This window comes from Halyomorpha halys, unplaced genomic scaffold (genome assembly GCF_000696795.3).
Source record: "Halyomorpha halys isolate HHAL.00 unplaced genomic scaffold, Hhal_1.1 Scaffold605.1, whole genome shotgun sequence".
NCBI lineage: Eukaryota > Metazoa > Arthropoda > Insecta > Hemiptera > Pentatomidae > Halyomorpha > Halyomorpha halys.
Window position 1 is genome coordinate 528,035 of NW_027110557.1, and position 19,519 is coordinate 547,553.

General features: G+C 29.4%; 1 protein-coding gene across 2 annotated transcripts in view; it reads right to left on the reverse strand.

The window, feature by feature from the left end:
* The window catches only part of mei-41 (meiotic 41), a 74,972-nt gene extending 56,862 nt beyond the window's left edge, over nucleotides 1-18,110 (reverse strand). The window contains exons 1-8 of one of the 2 annotated variants that reach the window (XM_014426966.3): nucleotides 17,999-18,110; nucleotides 16,153-16,325; nucleotides 13,673-13,843; nucleotides 12,498-12,658; nucleotides 8,543-8,713; nucleotides 6,199-6,409; nucleotides 5,654-5,758; nucleotides 2,557-2,666 (exon numbers count right to left, since the gene is read on the reverse strand). In XM_014426966.3, the coding sequence (XP_014282452.1) occupies nucleotides 2,557-2,666; nucleotides 5,654-5,758; nucleotides 6,199-6,409; nucleotides 8,543-8,713; nucleotides 12,498-12,658; nucleotides 13,673-13,843; nucleotides 16,153-16,325; nucleotides 17,999-18,003 (1,107 nt within the window). In that variant the 5' untranslated portion in view covers nucleotides 18,004-18,110. The remainder of the gene's footprint in view (nucleotides 1-2,556; nucleotides 2,667-5,653; nucleotides 5,759-6,198; nucleotides 6,410-8,542; nucleotides 8,714-12,497; nucleotides 12,659-13,672; nucleotides 13,844-16,152; nucleotides 16,326-17,998) is intronic. The other variant, XM_014426968.3, reaches the window with a different exon arrangement.
* Nucleotides 18,111-19,519: the final 1,409 nt, after the last annotated feature.

Genomic DNA, 19,519 nt, shown 5'->3' on the forward strand with positions numbered 1-19,519 from the left:
ATTCCTTAAAACTTTTATCACAACAATCCTTTTATCACAAAATGTTATGATAAAAGTTTTAAGGAATAGTGTCTGATGATAAATGATTTTGATTTTGTTTTAAGTGAATATTTGACTAATTAGAAATTGATGTTTTTGACCTGGGCAGAATAGCCTGCATGGAGTTAGTGTTTTTTAAATTATATAATTTCAAAGTTGTATTAAGTAGATTGTCCCTGAAGATGGCCGGATTGGCCGAAACGTCAGACTTATAAGAGAAATAAAAGGTTTTGAGACTATAATGGATAGAATTTGAATTATTTATTTTAAATAATTATTATATTGCACATATTATTTGTAAATATTACTTCTTAAATCAATTTTTTATTTATATTTGTTTTTTATGTAGTAACTTATGTAAACATTAATAATAGTAATCTCCATTTTTATGGTCAAATTGGCCAGGCTCCAGGGGGGTTCCCCCCTGTCAAGGGACTGCATCCCAAAATTATAAAGATATTTTTCATTAATATACCATACTTCTTTCCAAATAACTCAATATTTTCATACCTAATAGCGCTTTAAGCTAGTACCATTCTTTCTCAATTCTCTGCTTCCAATCATTATTCCTGAAAAAAACTCCCTCATCATCACTACCAGTGTTTCTCAGGGATATTCCCTCTCACTAAACGTATTTTTCATGTATATAAATGACCAACTGAACTATATCTAGTACTCTTAATACCACTTACATGCTAACAACCTACAAATATACAAATAATTAAGTTTTTTTTTACACTAAGTATCATAACACTTAATATAATATCTTATTATACTAGCATTGCTGAGTTTTCTATTTATTTTAAAAAATCTGGTTTGTCCACTCTCTTTACTTTCCTTATTCCTTTTGAAGCAAAGTCCAGCTATGTTTGTGAGATATCAGAATGCCACACTCTACATTCAACCACCCACCTTTCAAGTCCACGATCTCAATCTACTAATTTTTATATTCTAATACATAGAAGTACTTCCTTAGAAAAAATTCTCATCATTTGCACTATGTGGTTGAGAGATTCTTTAGCCATCTTCATTCATATAATCTCTTCTTTAACTCCATTTAGATAATGTTTATTTCCCCATCTTCTTAAAGACTATATTTCAGCATATGTCATTGGTGTTCTCTAAATATGAGTTAATTTGGCAAACTGGACTTTTGGGTATTGCCAAATATTTTTAAAACGTGAAACATATTGCAATTTGGACAATATTTACTAACCAGAACCAGTATTTGCACATGGATAACTAAATGTTACTTTCTAAAGGGTATAGATGATGTGATCTGATAGCTAAAATTACTGATGCTTATAATCAGGAAAAGTAAAGACCAGATAATGCTGACAGTAAACTTTGTTTTGTCTGATGTTTTACAGATACCAGTATTTACCATGTAGTGGCAAGATTAACGTCTTCAGCGGCAATAGTTGACGTTAGCAAAGAGAGTGTTTGAAATGGGTTTGCCACTGTCGAAATTATTATCAACATTTTTATTTCTTCAGTATATTTCTTTTAAATATATGTTTAATTATAATTCATTTAATGTTTCATTATTTTACATTTGTTTTAGTGGCAAACCCATTTGAAACCTCTTGCCATATGATCAATTACGATTAATGAATAATGAAGTACTTGTGTGTTTTATGTTATCTAGAAAACTGAATGTTTATGTTTTATAATAATTGTGATCGTGTTGTTTTAATTTTTAAGTATGAACCTTGTTGTTTAGATAATAAAGACCTAAAGATTCATCTTTATTATTATACAATAGGAACACGCACTGAAACCATTTATGCAATCCAGTACTTGGTCCTTACTAAGACAACCAAATGGGAGAAATGTGGAGAGGAATGTTTTATGGGTTACTTTTGAGAATTCTAAATTTCATGTGTTGTTTTGTAGAGTATTTATTTATGATAATACTGTCAGTATTATTATTGTATTTAATTATGTTGGTCCAACTATTGTTAACTGTAAAAAGATTAAAGATTAAAATGGCCTCCCTATAGTACTTCAATAAAAGTGAGAGCGGAGGGGACCTGCCTTAAAAACTGAACAATGGGTTTTCAGGAATTATTTTTAATTTATAACTAAATACTTAGATACCTGAGCTTGGATATACATAAAGAATGATGAAGGAATTATTGCTATAAAATATTGAAAACATTTGTTCTTTAAGTAAAATATTGAAATTATTAACTCGATCACTTTTACTATTACAAGACAAACGGAATCCGAATGGATCCAAATGGAATTTGATTCTTTCTTCAATACATATACTTATTAAAAAACAAACCAAGTACGATACACTATCAGAAAGAAAGGAAAAACAATTATCAATTTTAGTAAAATTTAAAATGAAGCAATATATATCATAAACTATGAATACCAGTTTATTTAGAACTATGAAGAAATGCTATACTCAAAATACAAGATGCAAGATAATAATATGTAACTTAAATATATTTGAAATAATAAAAAATATTTTAAAACTAAATTTACAGGAAAGGGAAAAAATCATACCTTGTGTGAAGGCACATACTTGATGTACCTGTTAAAATCAAACTTCCTCATGTATTTTACTGGTGCAAAACTAATTAGATGTGAAGCAATATTCACCCACACAGCTAAACCTAAAACACAAATCCAATATTAATTTTATTGAATGTATTCTAAATTATTTATTCAGATATACTTAATTTACATAGGAAAATTTATATATATATATATATATATATATAGTATCATATTAATCCTTCTCTTTAAAAACCTGTGGATTACTTCTCTCCTCTCTTAATTTGGAACACTAACAGTTCCCTGGTAGTATATAGAGGACTTACAGATGATTTTAAAATTAAATCAAAGCATCTTATGAACTATTTTGTTTATCTTTGGGATTTCAAACCTTTCAATATGATTGAGCTCTTTATCTTGTGTTCCTTCATCAACTCCTTGAACACTAGGATCCAATCAATCAATATTTGAGGTGCTTACTTCAAAAGGGCAAATATCCAATTCGGAAATTATTTCAGTAAAGTAAACAAATCGATGTGAGTATTACTTAAATAACTATCCTAACTTAAACTTCCAAGAGAAAGGGATTCGCTGGTCCAGTCTTGATAGGAAATGGGTGGAGGATCCAATTTAATTCTAACAAATTAAATTTAAAACATAAAAAATCACTTTTTACATTGTATCAATATATGCCCTTTTGACAGTAAATTCTTTATTCATACTCCATCACATAGAACTGTAGCCTTTGACAAACCCTTTCTAGTTTGTTCCCCCTCCTTTTTGGAATTCCTTTTCTATCTCTACCCATAAAGCCTCATTCCCATCCCCCATCAAACAGTAACCATTCCTTCACTCCCTTAAATCTCAATCCTCTGATGAAATGTAAAATATATCAATAATCTGATTATTTAAACTAAAATAATAGTTAGACCATAAGCAATCATTTATGTTAATGATGAGAAGATAGTTGACCGAGGATAATAAATATGAGGAGAAGATGGTTGGGGGTGCGGTCAGAGAATAAAACAAATAAATTAATATAAATAAGTTTTTTAACTTATTTGTGTTATTCTCTGACCGCACCTCATCTACTCCTCATTTATGTTAATATTTTTCTTAGAGGACTTGGTCCTGCTGTAGCAATTAACCAAAAAAATAATTGTCTTTGTAATAATGAAACATTCTTTGGAGAGTTTTCTTTATAACATTTTTTTTAATAAAGACAACTAATTGTGGGGTGCCTCCACAGAAAATAGACTACAGTAGAAGAATCACTGGAGGCTTGAAGGTCACTCAACTACTCTTACTTCATTCCGACTGAAACTATTTCACACTACCTTACAGACTGAGCAAATTTGTTTTATCTTTCTGGAAGCGTTTTTAAAGTTAATGGATACATGTTAATTTGAATGTTTCATTTTTGTGATAATATTCAATTGTTTTATAAAATAAACTAGGAAATACAATAACGATAAAAATATAAGTATACGTTTACAAACAATTTAAATATTACATTCAGCATAATAAATACAACTTAACTAGTAATTATCCTATTTCTAAACATTATTTGTGTTCTTTTAAAATGCAATTTTGCTAGATATTTTTTTAACTTTCTGCTTATGAATTTTGTCATAAAAAGTTTTTTTAATAATAAAAGATTTTTTCTTTCTTACAACGAACCCTTGAAAATATAAAACAAAGAAAAATCAGTAAAAGAATTTTATAAGAAATGAATTTCCTACATCATTAACTCAAGAGTCCTTATCTGCAATATTTTAACCAGTATTGAGTGAAGTCAAGATTTCATTCTGTGGGGCCAAAATAAAAGTCAGCCTCCCATTAAAACTGGTACCACTGTGGACTGGCGTTTGCTAAGGTGATGCCTCAACTTTCTTGGCTACAAATGGGCTAGGCCTGGAGAGGGGGTTGACTTTTATTTCATAGTAGCCCCATGGAATAAAAACTTGACCCCCCACCACTCTAGTTAGAATAGATTGGTTACTTGTAGGATGTATGCCCCTTCCCTCTCCTCCCCCGCTCCTTGTTTGTCAGAAATGAGCAGGTAAGGGTAGAAAAAAAAATATAACAAAGAATATAATAATATATGAATATAGATTTATTAGGAGAAAGGAGAAAAAAAATACAATAAAAATAGATAATGTTGTTAAGGTACTATATAGGGAGAAGGAGCTTAATTCTAAGTCAATAGAACATGCAACATGCACAATTGAGTTAAAATAAAAAAAAAAAAAAAAAAGCAAAGTAATCCAATTTTTTTAAGAAAGCATGTATCTCATATACACTACAAATATCTTAAAATAATTACAATCACTTACAAATAAAAATAAGTCTACTTCAGGTTTATTACACATAATCAATTCTTCTTAAGGAACAGACTGTAAGCTAAATGTTAAAATATTGATAGCCAATCACAAATAAATAACAGAAATGTAGGTTTCAAACAAAATAATAGATATAAATACATGCAAAATACAAATTGATTAGTGTTAGCTGCCCCAAGATTCCAGAAAAATAAAATAAAATATTAATAAAGAATATGGAGTTAAAAAGACAAAAAATTATTTAAATTGATATCTAGGACTTTTTACTGAGGTATTGGGAGTACTTAATAGGATAAAACTATTGAATTGTTGGTTTTTGAATATTATAATATTCATAACACAATTCAGGTGGGTTATTCCTTTACTTATTTATTAATATTCCTGATAAATAATCATGTCTAATGTAAGAAGTAATATGGGCTAAATAAGAGTGCAAATTATCCATGATTACTTAAGTCAACAATTTTGACTATTTAACTTATACAGCATAATTGTTAATAACATACCAGAACAGTTCCTCTGATACTATAGTAGAATGTCTGAAGAGACTAACCAGCACATCTAACTATATGGGAGCGAAGGGAATTCAAAAGGATGATATTAAAAATATAAAATTAAAAATAACACCTAACAAATATAACAAAAAATGGTTACCGAACTCCAAGCTTAAGATTACATGCAATTTATATTAACTATAATCCTTTATTGAGGTCCATTACCAAGTATAGTGTCCACAGAAACCTGTATTTAATTTGTCATTTTACCTTGACAGTAATTGTTGGTAGTCCTAGACATTGGTACAATTAAATAATCAGAATTCATTCTCAGCTTACTAGACTTAGCCATTTCTCCCATAAGACCCAAAAAATCTGGAATTGATAACATATTATAGCGTGAACTAACATCTTATATCATCTTGTTTCAATCGATGAATTTGATTTAGTTTTTTATTCATTTGTGAAATGATCATACAAACCTTGACAAATTTAAATTCCTATAAAATTTAGGGGGAAAAAAAGAATATTAATGATATACATATTTTCATACACCATTAATTGTTTGACAGTCGAATGAAAACATCTATCCAATAATTACCAGCATGTTCTTAATCATATTAGGCTACCTAAATACTAACTCATAAGTACCTCTACAGCCACACATATAAGATATAACAATCAACAAAAATTAGTGATATAACATCTATTTGCAAATAATTAGTAATCTTTATAAATGAAATAAATTAATCAGTAAAGATACCATAACTGCAAAAGTCATTTACTGAAAAACTTTCTGGAACATTAGAATATACCTGAGTCACTTTGATGACATAACAAGAATAAGATCTCAAGAACTGATTCTAAAAATAAACAATTGATTTTAGGACAATTTCTTCCCTGAGAAAATATTATATGATTCAGAACTTTGGCATATGAATGTAGTAATTCAGCATATTCTGGCCGTAAAACATCAAAATTCATTTGCTCAAATACTTTGAAACTAAGGCAAATTTTCCTCCATTCCTAAAAAAAAGATCCATAAATATTAATAACAGTCCAAATTAATTTAAGAAGAAAAAAATCAATGCATTCATGTTTCAAATCCTTTTCTTAGAAAACAGGCAATACAAAACAATCTTTTTTTTTTTTATATAATTACTCTTCCTCTTATTTGAAATAAACAGTATTAGTAAAAAAAAAGTTTAATTTCATTTTAATTAACTTTATAGGTGTCCTATTACTAATTTACAGTGTTTACTCTTTTCAAAATAAAATTTGGCAACAATTTTTTTACTAGATCAGTTTCACAGGATATAAACAAGAAAAATATTTTAAAAAATTAAAAATAAGAGAAACAATAATTAAAACAAAGCTTCAAATTTAACCCTTTCCTTAATCTTCGCAGGTTTTATGGAATCTCTATGTTTATTTTTTACATTGAAACTAGAGTTTCTTGTAACAGTGGTGCCACAAGTTAGATAAGGATTCAAACTATTAATTCTTGGTTGGATATTTTCGAATAATTAACAAACTCATGTCTCCGTACTAATGAGAGGGTTAAAGGATGAAAATAAATCATTTATATTAAAGAGAAGCAAGTTTAATATTCAACAAGGAAAAAAGTTTCAACAGCAATACAATCATTATAATCCATGTGTGAATTTAGAAACTGGTAAGAATAATAAAAACATAAAAAAAGTAAAAAATTAAAACACAATAGCACTCGATGTATATACATATTTATGTCTCAAATGTTTCTCGGATATAGCATCCTCCTCTTTGGCACCTAAATACAAAGATACTAAAGAGAGGGCTATATCCCAGAAACATAAATATTTGTGTTTTAATTTTTGACCTAAAGGCAAGATAAAAAACGATACAAATTAATAAAACAAAATTTAGAAAACTAAGTGGTTTATAACAATTAACTTTTATTTATAATAACTTTATTTTCGGTAACTAGAGTTTAATAAAAGATATATTATGCAATGAAATAATACTTGCATTAGTAATTCTATCAAGAAAGGATCAAATTACATACACTTTAAACACTATTTCATTACAGCATTCCAAGACAATTGAAACATTTTCTAAGCTAAGGGAAGCTTTTCCATTACAAATGAAACTTTTCTAGTTCAATTGAACCTTTTTTCATTTTAATTGAAATCTTTTCTATTTCAAGTGTAACATTTTTCCATTCAATTGGAACTTTTTCCATTTCAATTATGACAAAACCAGACTTAAATTAATTCATAAAAATTATATTTTACTCCTTTTATTACTTAAAAATAATTGTTTATTTCAATAATAACTTTTCAAATTATCTCAGTATATTCATACAACATTTATTAAATAATTTATATCAACTGCTAATTTCAGTAAAATATAATATTTATTAATGACAAAAAAAAGTTAAAGTTCTTTATTTATTTGTAAATACTTATTTAAGCTTAAAAGGTGTATTTCATCTATTTAATGATGGTCCATAGAATATTCTTGATCTTGAACAAAAAGCCAATATTAGCAAATTTTGAAAAATCCAATGAACTTACATTAAATTGATAAAATCTGCCTTACCTCCCTCCAAGAAATAAAATATATAGTTGTGATAATAAGCATAGTAATAAGTAAGTTACAATTAAAATGGAAATAGTTACAATTGAATTCAAAAAGGTTACATTTGAAATGGAAAAGATTATGATTAAATTGGAAAAAAAAGTCACAGTTGAAATGAAAAAGGTTACATTTGACCTTGAAAAGATTTCAATTGACTTGGGAATGCTATAAAACAAAACTCAAATTATTAAGTACAGCTTTCTAAAATGATAATTGCACATTAATCAAATAAAAGAATAATTATTAACTTAAAAATTAGAGTTAAAATATATTAATATCACTCATTAGGAAAAAGTGGAATTATTCTCCTAAATTTGAAGTTTGCCAATTTAATTTATTGCTGCACCTCAATTAAGTGATGAAATATCTTATATTGTGGCACTCTTTTTTCCAAGTGAGTGATATATTAAAATTTAAACCTTAAAATATTTAGCAATTGTAAGCAATTATAATTAATAATAATCAAATAAAGAGTTTGAATTGATGAGGAAAGCAATGTAATTCCTTCAATAACTTAAAATAAACAAATTAATAACCTACCAGAAGGGTGAATGCTGGTGATGACTGAAGCATTACTGAACATAATAATTTTAATAAAACAAATTGTTTTTCAACATCACATATTTGAATGAGTAACACTAAAAGTAATATTATACGATTATGGAATCCTTTGGAATATCTAGAAATGCCTTCAAAATTCTCATTGCAAACCTGCAAATATTATTTGATTAAAGAAGACAATAATTAAAGAATAAAAAAGCACAATATGAATTGTATAACATAACAATACGAACATAAATTATCAATACAGGACAAAAAATTGATTTAAAAGTCAGATTAAACTTTTTGTTCCCTCATATTGATTTATTGTCACCTTATATAAAAAAAGTTTAATGTTTATAACTATTTATGGTTTACCAACTATAAACATCTGTGGGTCAACTACTGGAGATTATTTTTGAGCTTCATTGCTTTTAGACAGACCTATTCATTGGCTTATAATACAATGTAATCCTGGAATATGACCTTGGGCCTTACATGGTTGATATAACCGTTACATTATAATTTTTTTTTTAACAGTTGATTATGGGGGGTATAGTCTAATACAAAAGACACCCCTAACTATATATAATGTTATAATTAATAGATAAAAAAAGATAAAATAAATAGATCAGAATAATGCTTCTTAATGAAAGAGAAAAGTAAAATTAATAAAAAAAAATAACGATATTTGTAGACTTAACAAAACAAACAATTTCCCTCTAATGGTAAAAAGAAACAAGTCAATTTGAAAAAAAGATGAGAGAAGAAAAAAAGTAAATAATAATAAGTCAAATAGAGGTAGTGTAAATAATGAATTAATAAATATAGAATTTATAACAGAATGTCCTCCAGCAGCCTGGACTTCAGTCTTCGGGTTGAGGTTGGGTTTCCCAGGTTATAGTTCACTGTCGTCAGGTTATAGTCCTTTAACTGTCGGCAACTGGGCCTGGAACTTCATGAACAGTTTTTTTATGTAATCCTCTATTGACTCCATTTGTAATTCCCGTTACAATTGGCTATTTCTTATGAACCAAGCAGCATTTACTGCGATTCCTAGAACTTTATTTTGAAAAGATTGTAATTTTTTCCTTTTCATAAAGGATGCCGCTCCCCAGACTTCACAGCTATACATCAGTAGTGGCCTGAGAATTGTTTTAAATATACAGTTGTTTCTGGTTTTAATTTGGAATTTCTGTTTAGGATAGGATATAGTATTGCTAACCTTGTGTAGATTCGATGTTGATATGGTGATTCCAGGTAAGGCAGCGATCTAGGTGAATTCCCAGGTATCTTACTGTTTTGCTGACAGGATTCCATTTCACATTTTTACTTTGAGGATTAGTTCCAATGGGTGTGGTGGGTGTCGAAGAGTAAAAACTTTTGAATTACATTTTTCAATGTTCCAGCTAATCATCCATTTTGTGAAATATTGTTCTAAACCATTAAGGTGACTTTGCAAAGTGTTTCTAGCAATTATTATTTCATCATGTTGAGAGAACACAGCTGTATCATCAGCAAACATAGTTATGGAGGTGTGTGTAGACTGGATGATGTTTTAAAGGTAGAAGTTGAACAAAATGGGAGAAAGGACTAAGCCTTGTGGAGTACCGACATGGATTTGTCTAAGGTTAGAATTTTTGTTACTTATTCTGACAGAAAATGTTTTACCATTGAGGAATGAGCCCAGAATATTTTATAGGTAATTTGGAGTGCCTGCTTTTTTCAGTTCATAAAGCAGACCTCGATGCCAGACCTTATCGAATGCATGTTGTAAATCCAAGAACGCTACCAGGGTGTGTCTCTTTTTTTTGAATTCGTTAATTATAAATTCCAATAGTCTTGCCAGTTGGTGAGAAGTGCAATGACTGTATTGAAAACCAAATAGAAAATCACAAATAATTTCAATGCTCTGAAAAAAAGAATTATGATTTTTTTTTTATACCTGATTCCAGTAATTTTCCAAAAAATAGGTAATAAACTGATAGTTCTACAGCTGCTGATTTGTTTAGCGTTCTTACCAAGCTTGTGAATTACTATGAGTTTGACTTTCTTCCATGTATCAGGAAAATATCTAGTACGAAGGCAACTATTAAAAATTGACCTGATGAAAACGACAACTTTCCTCGGTAAAATTTTGATTGCTATGACTGGGATCAAATCATGGCCAGGACTTTCTTTACCTTGAGCTTTTTAATCAGGTCCTGGATTTCTTTTGGAAATCTCGCATTCGTTGAATAATATATGATTTGTATTAAAGAGCAGTTAGTCAGGAGAAAATTAGTAACTGTAGATAAGCTGTTACTTATATTATAGTCCATTTGTAAAGAATGACGCTACTAATGTGGATAGATGAGTCATAATTTGTGGTAAATACGGTTTGATAGCTTTGATTATAATTTTAGTTATTAAAGACAATAAATTTTCATCATTTATTTAGTTGTCTTGATTAACTGAGGACTGAGTTTTTAGTTCCGGTGGTTCTGATATTGATCTAATAACATGAGCATATGAGTTTTTGAAGTAATTTTCGTGGCTGGCCTGCTTGAATTAATCTCAGTTTACGAATATTTGGTTCTGAAGGTGAGTTTATTTTATTTTTAAGGATTTGATATTTACATCCATTGTAATTAGCCGCATAAGCTAGTTCAGAATTTACACAAAACGGCTTATCCATAAATTTTAATGGGCATTTTGAGAAATGGTGTTTACCTTTGCACTTACCACACCTCGGTTCCAAATGACAATAGTTCTTTGTATGATCATATCTTTGGCAGTTAGTACACATAGGAATGTCAGTGTTTTTGTGTTTGGGTTCTATTATAATTAGGGCAGAAAATAAATGTTTAAGATTAAAAATATCTTTGGCCTTTTCGTTGTTTTTGACAGATAGAGAACAGAGTGGAGTTTTTATCTTTATTTAGTATTCTAGATACATAAGCAACTTCGAATTGTTTTGAGTCTAACTCGGCCTTTAATTCGTCTTCAGTTATAGAACCTTCCTAATCACCACATTCAAATATTTATTTTTATCCATTGAAAATGTATGGTACTCAATTTTTTCTTCATCATAGTACTTAGTTATAGTTCTGTAATCGTCGATATTTGTTAACATATTTTTCGTATTGTTACCGATTAGTTGGGTAGTGAATGATCCGATGCGCAATGCATTTCAATCGTTTAACAGTAGCCTGTAATTATTAGCATTATGCAGGAGTAGCGGAAATATTTTTATTGTATTCAGGCATGTAACCAATAGCCCAAGAAGTACTGGTGAACTATATTAGATGTATTGTCATATTCTAAGCAATAATTTAAAAATTTTGTTTTACGTCATTCAAGCCCAATTCAGTGATGAAAGAGGCTCTACTAGCTAAAGCTGTAATTAATTAATTCACTTAAGAACCTAATGGTAATCCATTCTTTTTCATTTCAAGTTCCAATTATGTCTTATAAAAGAGCGTAAAATCAATAATTTTTTTACAACCATCTCTAACTACAAGCCTCTAATACTCAATTATTAGAATAGAATTTTTTAATTTATTACACTTGACTATAATTGTACTGAGCAGCATAAGGGTTTTAATGTTTTATTAGGGATATCAAGGCAAGACTAAAATGGCTGATCAAGTACTTTTAGGTTCCTAGGAATATCTGTTTCATGGTCTTATGCACAATTGAAGAGGCATTAATAACAAGTTTTTCCAATTTTGTTCCATTTTTTTTGCTTCCAGATTAGGAAATTTTCAACAAAAATTAGCAAAAGCTAAGATGTTGTCAGCTGATTACAAGATAACTCGTAGTTTGCGTTCTTTCCTAGAATCCCAACTACAATTTATTTAATTTTTTTTTTTTTTTTTTGTGATATTTGTGCAGCTACAATAAATACATTTTGTAATATATGAAAATATAAAAAATAGCAGAAAAAATATTTATCAAAATCACAAATACTTACTTTTATAAAACAATCAATCACTGAAACCCAGCATGTATATCTAGTAACATCAATATTAAATTTCCATTTACCAATCCCTTTAGGAACTGTCAAGTTATATTCACTAATATGCAATTGTACACTTTTTCCTGATTTTACTGACTTCATGGTGGAAAAAATACCTGGAATAGAATTTTTCATCAAAAATAGAAAAAGGAATTGGCATTACCCAGGATTAATAATTTTTTTTATTAAAAAACCATAAGCTACAATTTAAAATTTAATCATCACCGTAGGCTTCATTACAATCATTAAAGTTTAAAAAAATTAACAGGTTTTTAAACCTCTTGAGAGAAATTAATATGCATAGAATTTATGAATTTAAAAAAAAATTTCTCAAAAATTTTTTGATCAACTGATTTTGGTTTTAATGAAAAAGAGAGGTCTAGATATCTAAAAATGTAGGAGTATCTCAGTAGGTGAGGTATGGAAGGATGGATTAAACAGGGTCCAATTATCAATTATTTTTTTGAAAATTTCATATTATTTATATTTGATCTTTTTGATAGTTGTTCATTTCATGAATTCATGTTTTCAATAAAAACTCAATTCAATCATGAACTAAAAAAGAGAAAAACAAATAATCTATACCTCTATTATTCATGAAGGCTGTTGGGTTGAATACTTTTTTTTTTTATGACCTCTTTCCTGGTCCTCTGATATACAGGGGGAGAGGAGGAGAGGGGGTTACTACCCTATTCTAACCATGGTGGGGAGTCAAGTTTATATTTCATAGGAATACCGAAAGAAAAGTTGACTCCCTAGACCAGATTCGAACTGGTGCCTCTGCAGTCAAGAGTCAAAGAAAGTTTAACTAGCTTAGCTACAATGGTCCGCTGGGTTCAGTACTTGAAGCAAATGTACTGTTTCTCAACCAACTGAGTAAGGAGGTGATGTAGTCAGGAACATGCTCAACCATAAGGTTTTTCCCTCCATAATAAGTGTACCCACATTATAGAGGCTGGGTGTGCCTCAAGAGGATCTTCCGAACCTTTTGCTGATCAATAACAGAATTAGTATCTACAACCAGTCTCAAACCCAGATCTAGGAATTATGAGTCCAGTACCTTACCCACTGAGCTACCCCACTCCCCTGATTCAAAATAAATATTTGTATTTATAAAAAAAAAAACTTACTTTCAGCTATGCTTAATAGTGATCCAAATGCTTTATTGAATAGTATCCAGTTGCCAATGGAAACACAATGCAATAATGAACTAAAGCTGGATATTATCTCTTCATGGTAACACCTCATATTATTATCAATCAATACTTTTACAAAGTGTTGTACCAGCCAAATATAAAAATCTATACATAAAATAATAATAGGTATAAAAAATAAATTAATAAACCCAATAATCAAGCAATAATAGATTGACATAAATTTTCAACATTATTTACATACTTGACAACTTGTATATTCTAATAGAAATTAATTTTAAATTAACTTATCATGCCCATAAGAACATTTCTGTCACAAATGACATAACAGATGGTATGATTAGAGGACCCCATTTACTTTGTTTTAGAAGAGTAGTCATGAATACAGGCTTTAAAGAAATATAGCTAACACAAGCCAATGAGAGATAATGATGGATTTTTAACAGTGAAGTTTAGCTAAAACATTGTAAATTACTTCTCCCACACAGTATTTCAAATAAAAATACATTTTTTCGATTCGTGTATTCATCACTATATCAGAAGAATCACAGCTGATAAATTTGAAAATAGAAGACAGAAAAACTAAATTTATAAAAATTAGGAGGGCGAAACTTCTCCAATTCAGTTCATATAACTAATGTATAGTAGATTGCTAAAAGTCAAAAGTTGATTGACTAGTGTTGATAGAATGAACCATATATCATCTGGTAAACTATACCATAACAAAACAAAAAATTGTCTACTAATATATTGATAAAATAAAAGTACTATAAAAAGAAAAAAAGGCACTTATCAGATTTAATAACAATAAATTATTAAAAATGGGAATAAGAACTTATTGTCCTGATCCTTCAATATAGCCATAGACAGAAAGTTAGTATCGGCAGGACCATGGCTTTGCCTTCCTCAAGTACTGAAAGACATGGATTAGTGTAATACTAGGTAACAGAGTTTATCAGATATCAAGTAATGCAAGCTACATGCTTCTCCGGGTAACAAATTATTACTTAGTTAAGCTTTACAGATAACCTGGTAATAAGGTTTTCTAAACACTGGAACCCGGTACCTGGTAATATTTTATTTTAAAATGAAAATTAAATTATTGTGTACTAAAGTATTATGTCCATATTTAACAATAAAACATGATCCAAGTTACCAGGGCTTGAACTGTCGGGAGGGACAAAGGAGGTGTAGAATTATTTGTACATCATTATAAGTAATCATGTTTTTTTTTTTTTTTTTTTTTTTTTTTTTTTTTTAATTGTATGTTTGACTATCTTCTATTTAGTCAATAAAATGAGTTATTGTTATAATATGAAGATATTTATTTTGAAATATATTATCTAAAATGTTAACCAGTTTCAAATACCCAGTAATTGTGTTATAAATTACTGGGAGCCTTAACAAATTATTACTATAGTATAAGTAATACTGCAGGGGTCCCTAATGACTCCACAAGCTCTTTTTCTAGTGAAAAATTATGAAAATAATCTCCCAATTTTCGAGTCACTCAATGGCTTTTTCACAAAACTATCATGGACTACATTAGTATGTTTCCATTAAATTTTATAAAGACACCACATTACACAGTTCCTTTTTTTCAAAATAAAAAGACTAGTTTCTAATATAATATATTTTTTATTAATTGTTTAGGTGTGATTAACTTTAATAATCAAATAATATCATTTGATCTCTTACTCCCAACATAGTTTACTTCCTGTACAAAATAGATACACTAAAATAGTTTTCCTAATACAGACTAACTGCCCAAGTCAGCAAGAAAACAACAATATATTTATATTGCTAATTTAATGCACAAATATTAATTATATCCCTTTTCTTGTTAAAAAACTAAACTGATTGCTACTACTATAATAGTGGTAATCTGTGTCCTAAAAGGACTGCTAAAGTATTTGTTTCAGACTGTGGTATCACAAAGGCTAAAATTTACCCATAAACGATAGCCAAATCTGGGTATTACCCAAGTATTACTTATGAAAATTGGGTACCACAAAAAAAAATACCAGTAAGAATGGGACCGGATAATGATTGGGTTCAGAACCCATAAACAACAAGTTCACAGACGGAAATGACCCACCTAATGTAAAGTGTAAATAACTGGTACTGTGTTAAAGTCACAGAAACAATATTTCTGTAGAATGCAATATAGGTAAACGCATGAAGTTCATGATTGTAATGCTCCATTGTAACAAAACTTCCACATCAGGAGAAAGGAATAAGACCAGCTCCTATCCAATAACCACCGAACCATTCACTTAAAAAACTGTCAGGTTTGACTGCCAGACCTTTTTTTTTTTCTTTTTTTGTGTGTTTGTATATATATATTTCATATATTAGTATGAAATTTGTCAGGTTATTAAATACTCAAGTACTTCTTGTACTAAATAAAACTGGATTACAATAAAACATATAAAATTATGAATTACTATGGATACCTCCACAAACATTATGAGTAAGATCCTTGCATTGTGTTGCAGCCGTAAACATAGATGTGATTCCTCCAACCACTTTTTCCCTATGTTCCACTTCATCTGATGAGTACAAAGCATTAAATGCCTTATCGAACAACACCCAAAATTCATCTCTCTTGGTTTTTTCAACACTTACACTACAAAAATATCATAAATATAAAATCAATACAGTAACCATTAACAAAAATAAAACAGAAACAAATAAGAATTTTTAATCATAAAAGAAAGCCATAATCATTCAATTTAACCCAGCAGGAATATCTTACTTTTTTGTCCCTTATAAGGTGTCCCATGAGCATTTATCTCATGGTAGACGATTAGTACTATTTTTTTTTATATAATTGGATGTAATGATGGCAGAAATCTTTCTGATTACTTTTAATGGAAATTGAAATTGTAAACTGAAGCTTTTCCACCAGGGGCTGTAGAATCCAGATTTCATAGAAGGTCTAAGATTGTTTTGCCTCGGCTCATAATTTAAAATAAGAAACACAGGAGGTGTCCAGGAGAACAAAATGCTCAAATTAGGAAAAAGATATCACATTAGTAGTTTACTAGTGAGAGAGAGGCTCAGTATTTCTGTTGCGAGGAGGCTAGAGCAAAACTGAATTGAGTAAAGGAGGGGAGGTAAAAAAGGGAGTAACATGAACAAGTGGCAATAACAACATCAAAGGGTTAATGAAAGGTAAATGTAGTTTCATCTAAATTCATCTTTAAGATGAAACCAAGAATGATAAGTTGAACATTTCATAGTTTCATAAGACCAAGAATGAAGTATAAGCTAATGGCATTTCAAATATATTTATTAACAATAATAAGGATTAAGTTATGACTCTTATCATAAGAACAACCATTTTTACCTTTAATTTGTGATCCTAGAATTATCAATGCTGCTATTAAAAATCAGCTAACTTTAAAAAGGTTCTAGAAAATGAGTTCACTTAACAACATTTATAAGAAATATACACTTCAATTTTTTAAATAATTTATTGAAAACTAACAGAAATTTGAGCATTCGTCACAGCACAATGCCAAAGACAATGATATTGATCAGTTACAATGATATTAGTGAGCTATTTCTAATTACACATGTCAAGGCTTCAGAATCCTGGGTAGGAATAAAATAATTTAATGAGTTTATGGCTATGTGATTTGAAAATGTAGTACACAAGTAATGATGTTCATCTTAGGCATACTTATAAAGTTGAATAATATTCACATATCATTACAAATACCTTACAATAGAGAACCTTTCCCAAAATTCTAAAATGATGCTTTTTTTCTCACTTTCAGGGTTGAAACACAAGACTTTGACAATGGTGGTAAGGTACTAACAATATAAAAAGCCTCAATTACTAGGCAAAAAATGAATACTTTCCTATAGGAATTGTAAATGAATAGAGAGGTCCTCACAACAAATCTACATGGGCCCTGGTGAGGAAAGTTTTCCCATTCCCCAATATAATATTAAAAACAATCAGCTTCAAATAGTATTCTTTTTTAAACTCTTGATCTAATATGCAGTGTCAAAAATTAACAAAATGTAAAGATCATTAACCGATGAAGAAGAAAGTGGTATAGAAACTAATTTTAATTTATGTCCACAATAACAAAATGAGGAATAATTAATGAAAAAGTACCATTGGTTAAATAACAGCATTTCAATAATAAACTAAAATAATATAACATAATGTCATAATGAGTAAAAGAATTTTAATAAACTACTGAGAAACTGAAATAGAGAAAAACATTCCATATTCTTTTTAATTATATTAACAGTTTTAAAAATCCATTAGATGTGAGACCTTACTTCATTGTAAAACATGTTCTCTTAGTGAAGAAATTGAAGTAGATTAAACAAATTCTCAGCGAACATTTAAAATATACTGTTTCAATTAATGATAACAAAGCTCAGAGATTCTAAACATCGTTCACGAACGAAAGTTATGAAATGTCAAAACACATAGTGATCTTGAAGATTAAAAAGTTTTGTAAAGTTAGCCTTTAATAACTTCGAGGCAAATTCAGTGGAAAATGAAAAACCTTTAAGATTCAATATATGCAAGACTGCACGATATCTGATGATTGAAAGCTAATAATTGGTAATAGCTTACTTTGACATAATGATTTTAGAACTATTCTTAGTTTTCTTTTCTCAAGTATAGTTTTTCATAATATATCCAGTTTAACTATTAAGATTTATTCATAGTATTATTTGTAGCAGTGAGTAATTATTATTTGCTGGATATTTCTCAATAAAAGCTAATAAGCCTTAGGCCGTGAACTAGGATGACGGAATTGGTCACTTACTTAGACTAACCAAAACCATACACAGAAAATATAATAGGATTTCTTTATTAAACTTCATATGTTCAATTGAGAAACTTAAATATATTCTTTGTTTCATATTTCCTTTAAAGGAAAGAACGACCATCGCCGTCTCCCGATCGTGCTGCCCTTGTCGAGTTAAAGAACGCCTTAAGGCAATGCTAGCTTCTAATTGGACAAGCACGGTGATGGCGTGATGGTTGCTTAGTTGGATTAAAAAAAATAAGTACATTTGTGTTTGAATAAGGACACTGTCTGAACTTTAAATGTTCACTTAACAATATTCCATATCAGTAGATGTCGTTTATAACGACCTCGGATATATCAACTTATCGGTTATAGTGACAAAAATTTATGGACTCATAATTCTCAAATCTTTGGCAATATGTTTTTCATAGTATATAGCAACCACGTTTATAACGACTGATTGGTCATGACGATTCATTTTTTTGACCCATCGAATAATAAAGGATCGGTTTTATATAGAAAGTCGTTACTTCCAGGAACTCACAAGAAGACCTGTCTTTAATAAGAATGTTGGTCTTACATTACACTCACGTTTTGAAGCGTAAGGGGTTCATATCCATTCAGTGAAATGTTTACTACTTAGCTTTATTATTTCCTTCAAAACAGGTGCATCATGTCAACTTTCAATGTGAAGAAGAAATTGCACATTTGCTCCTTTCTTGAAAATGGTGGGATGTACATCAACTCACTAAAGGATTGAAGATAATTTACTCAATTATATCTTCAACTTGGAAAAATAGGGCCATGGTTCCAGATGTAGTAAAGCAGGGGATTCTCACGCAGTCCTTTACTTGGGTGAAGAGTCAGAGCCCATTATAGCAGTAAACTCCAGTCGTCAAGACTATGGAGGTACGCAAACAGTGGTCATTTCACTATCAGTTCTCCAGCTAGGAAGGTTATGGCTTAAGGTAACGTACGAGTAGGCCTGGTTCTTAGCCATTTATGGGAAAGATTAAGAGTTCCGAAGTGTTTTCGT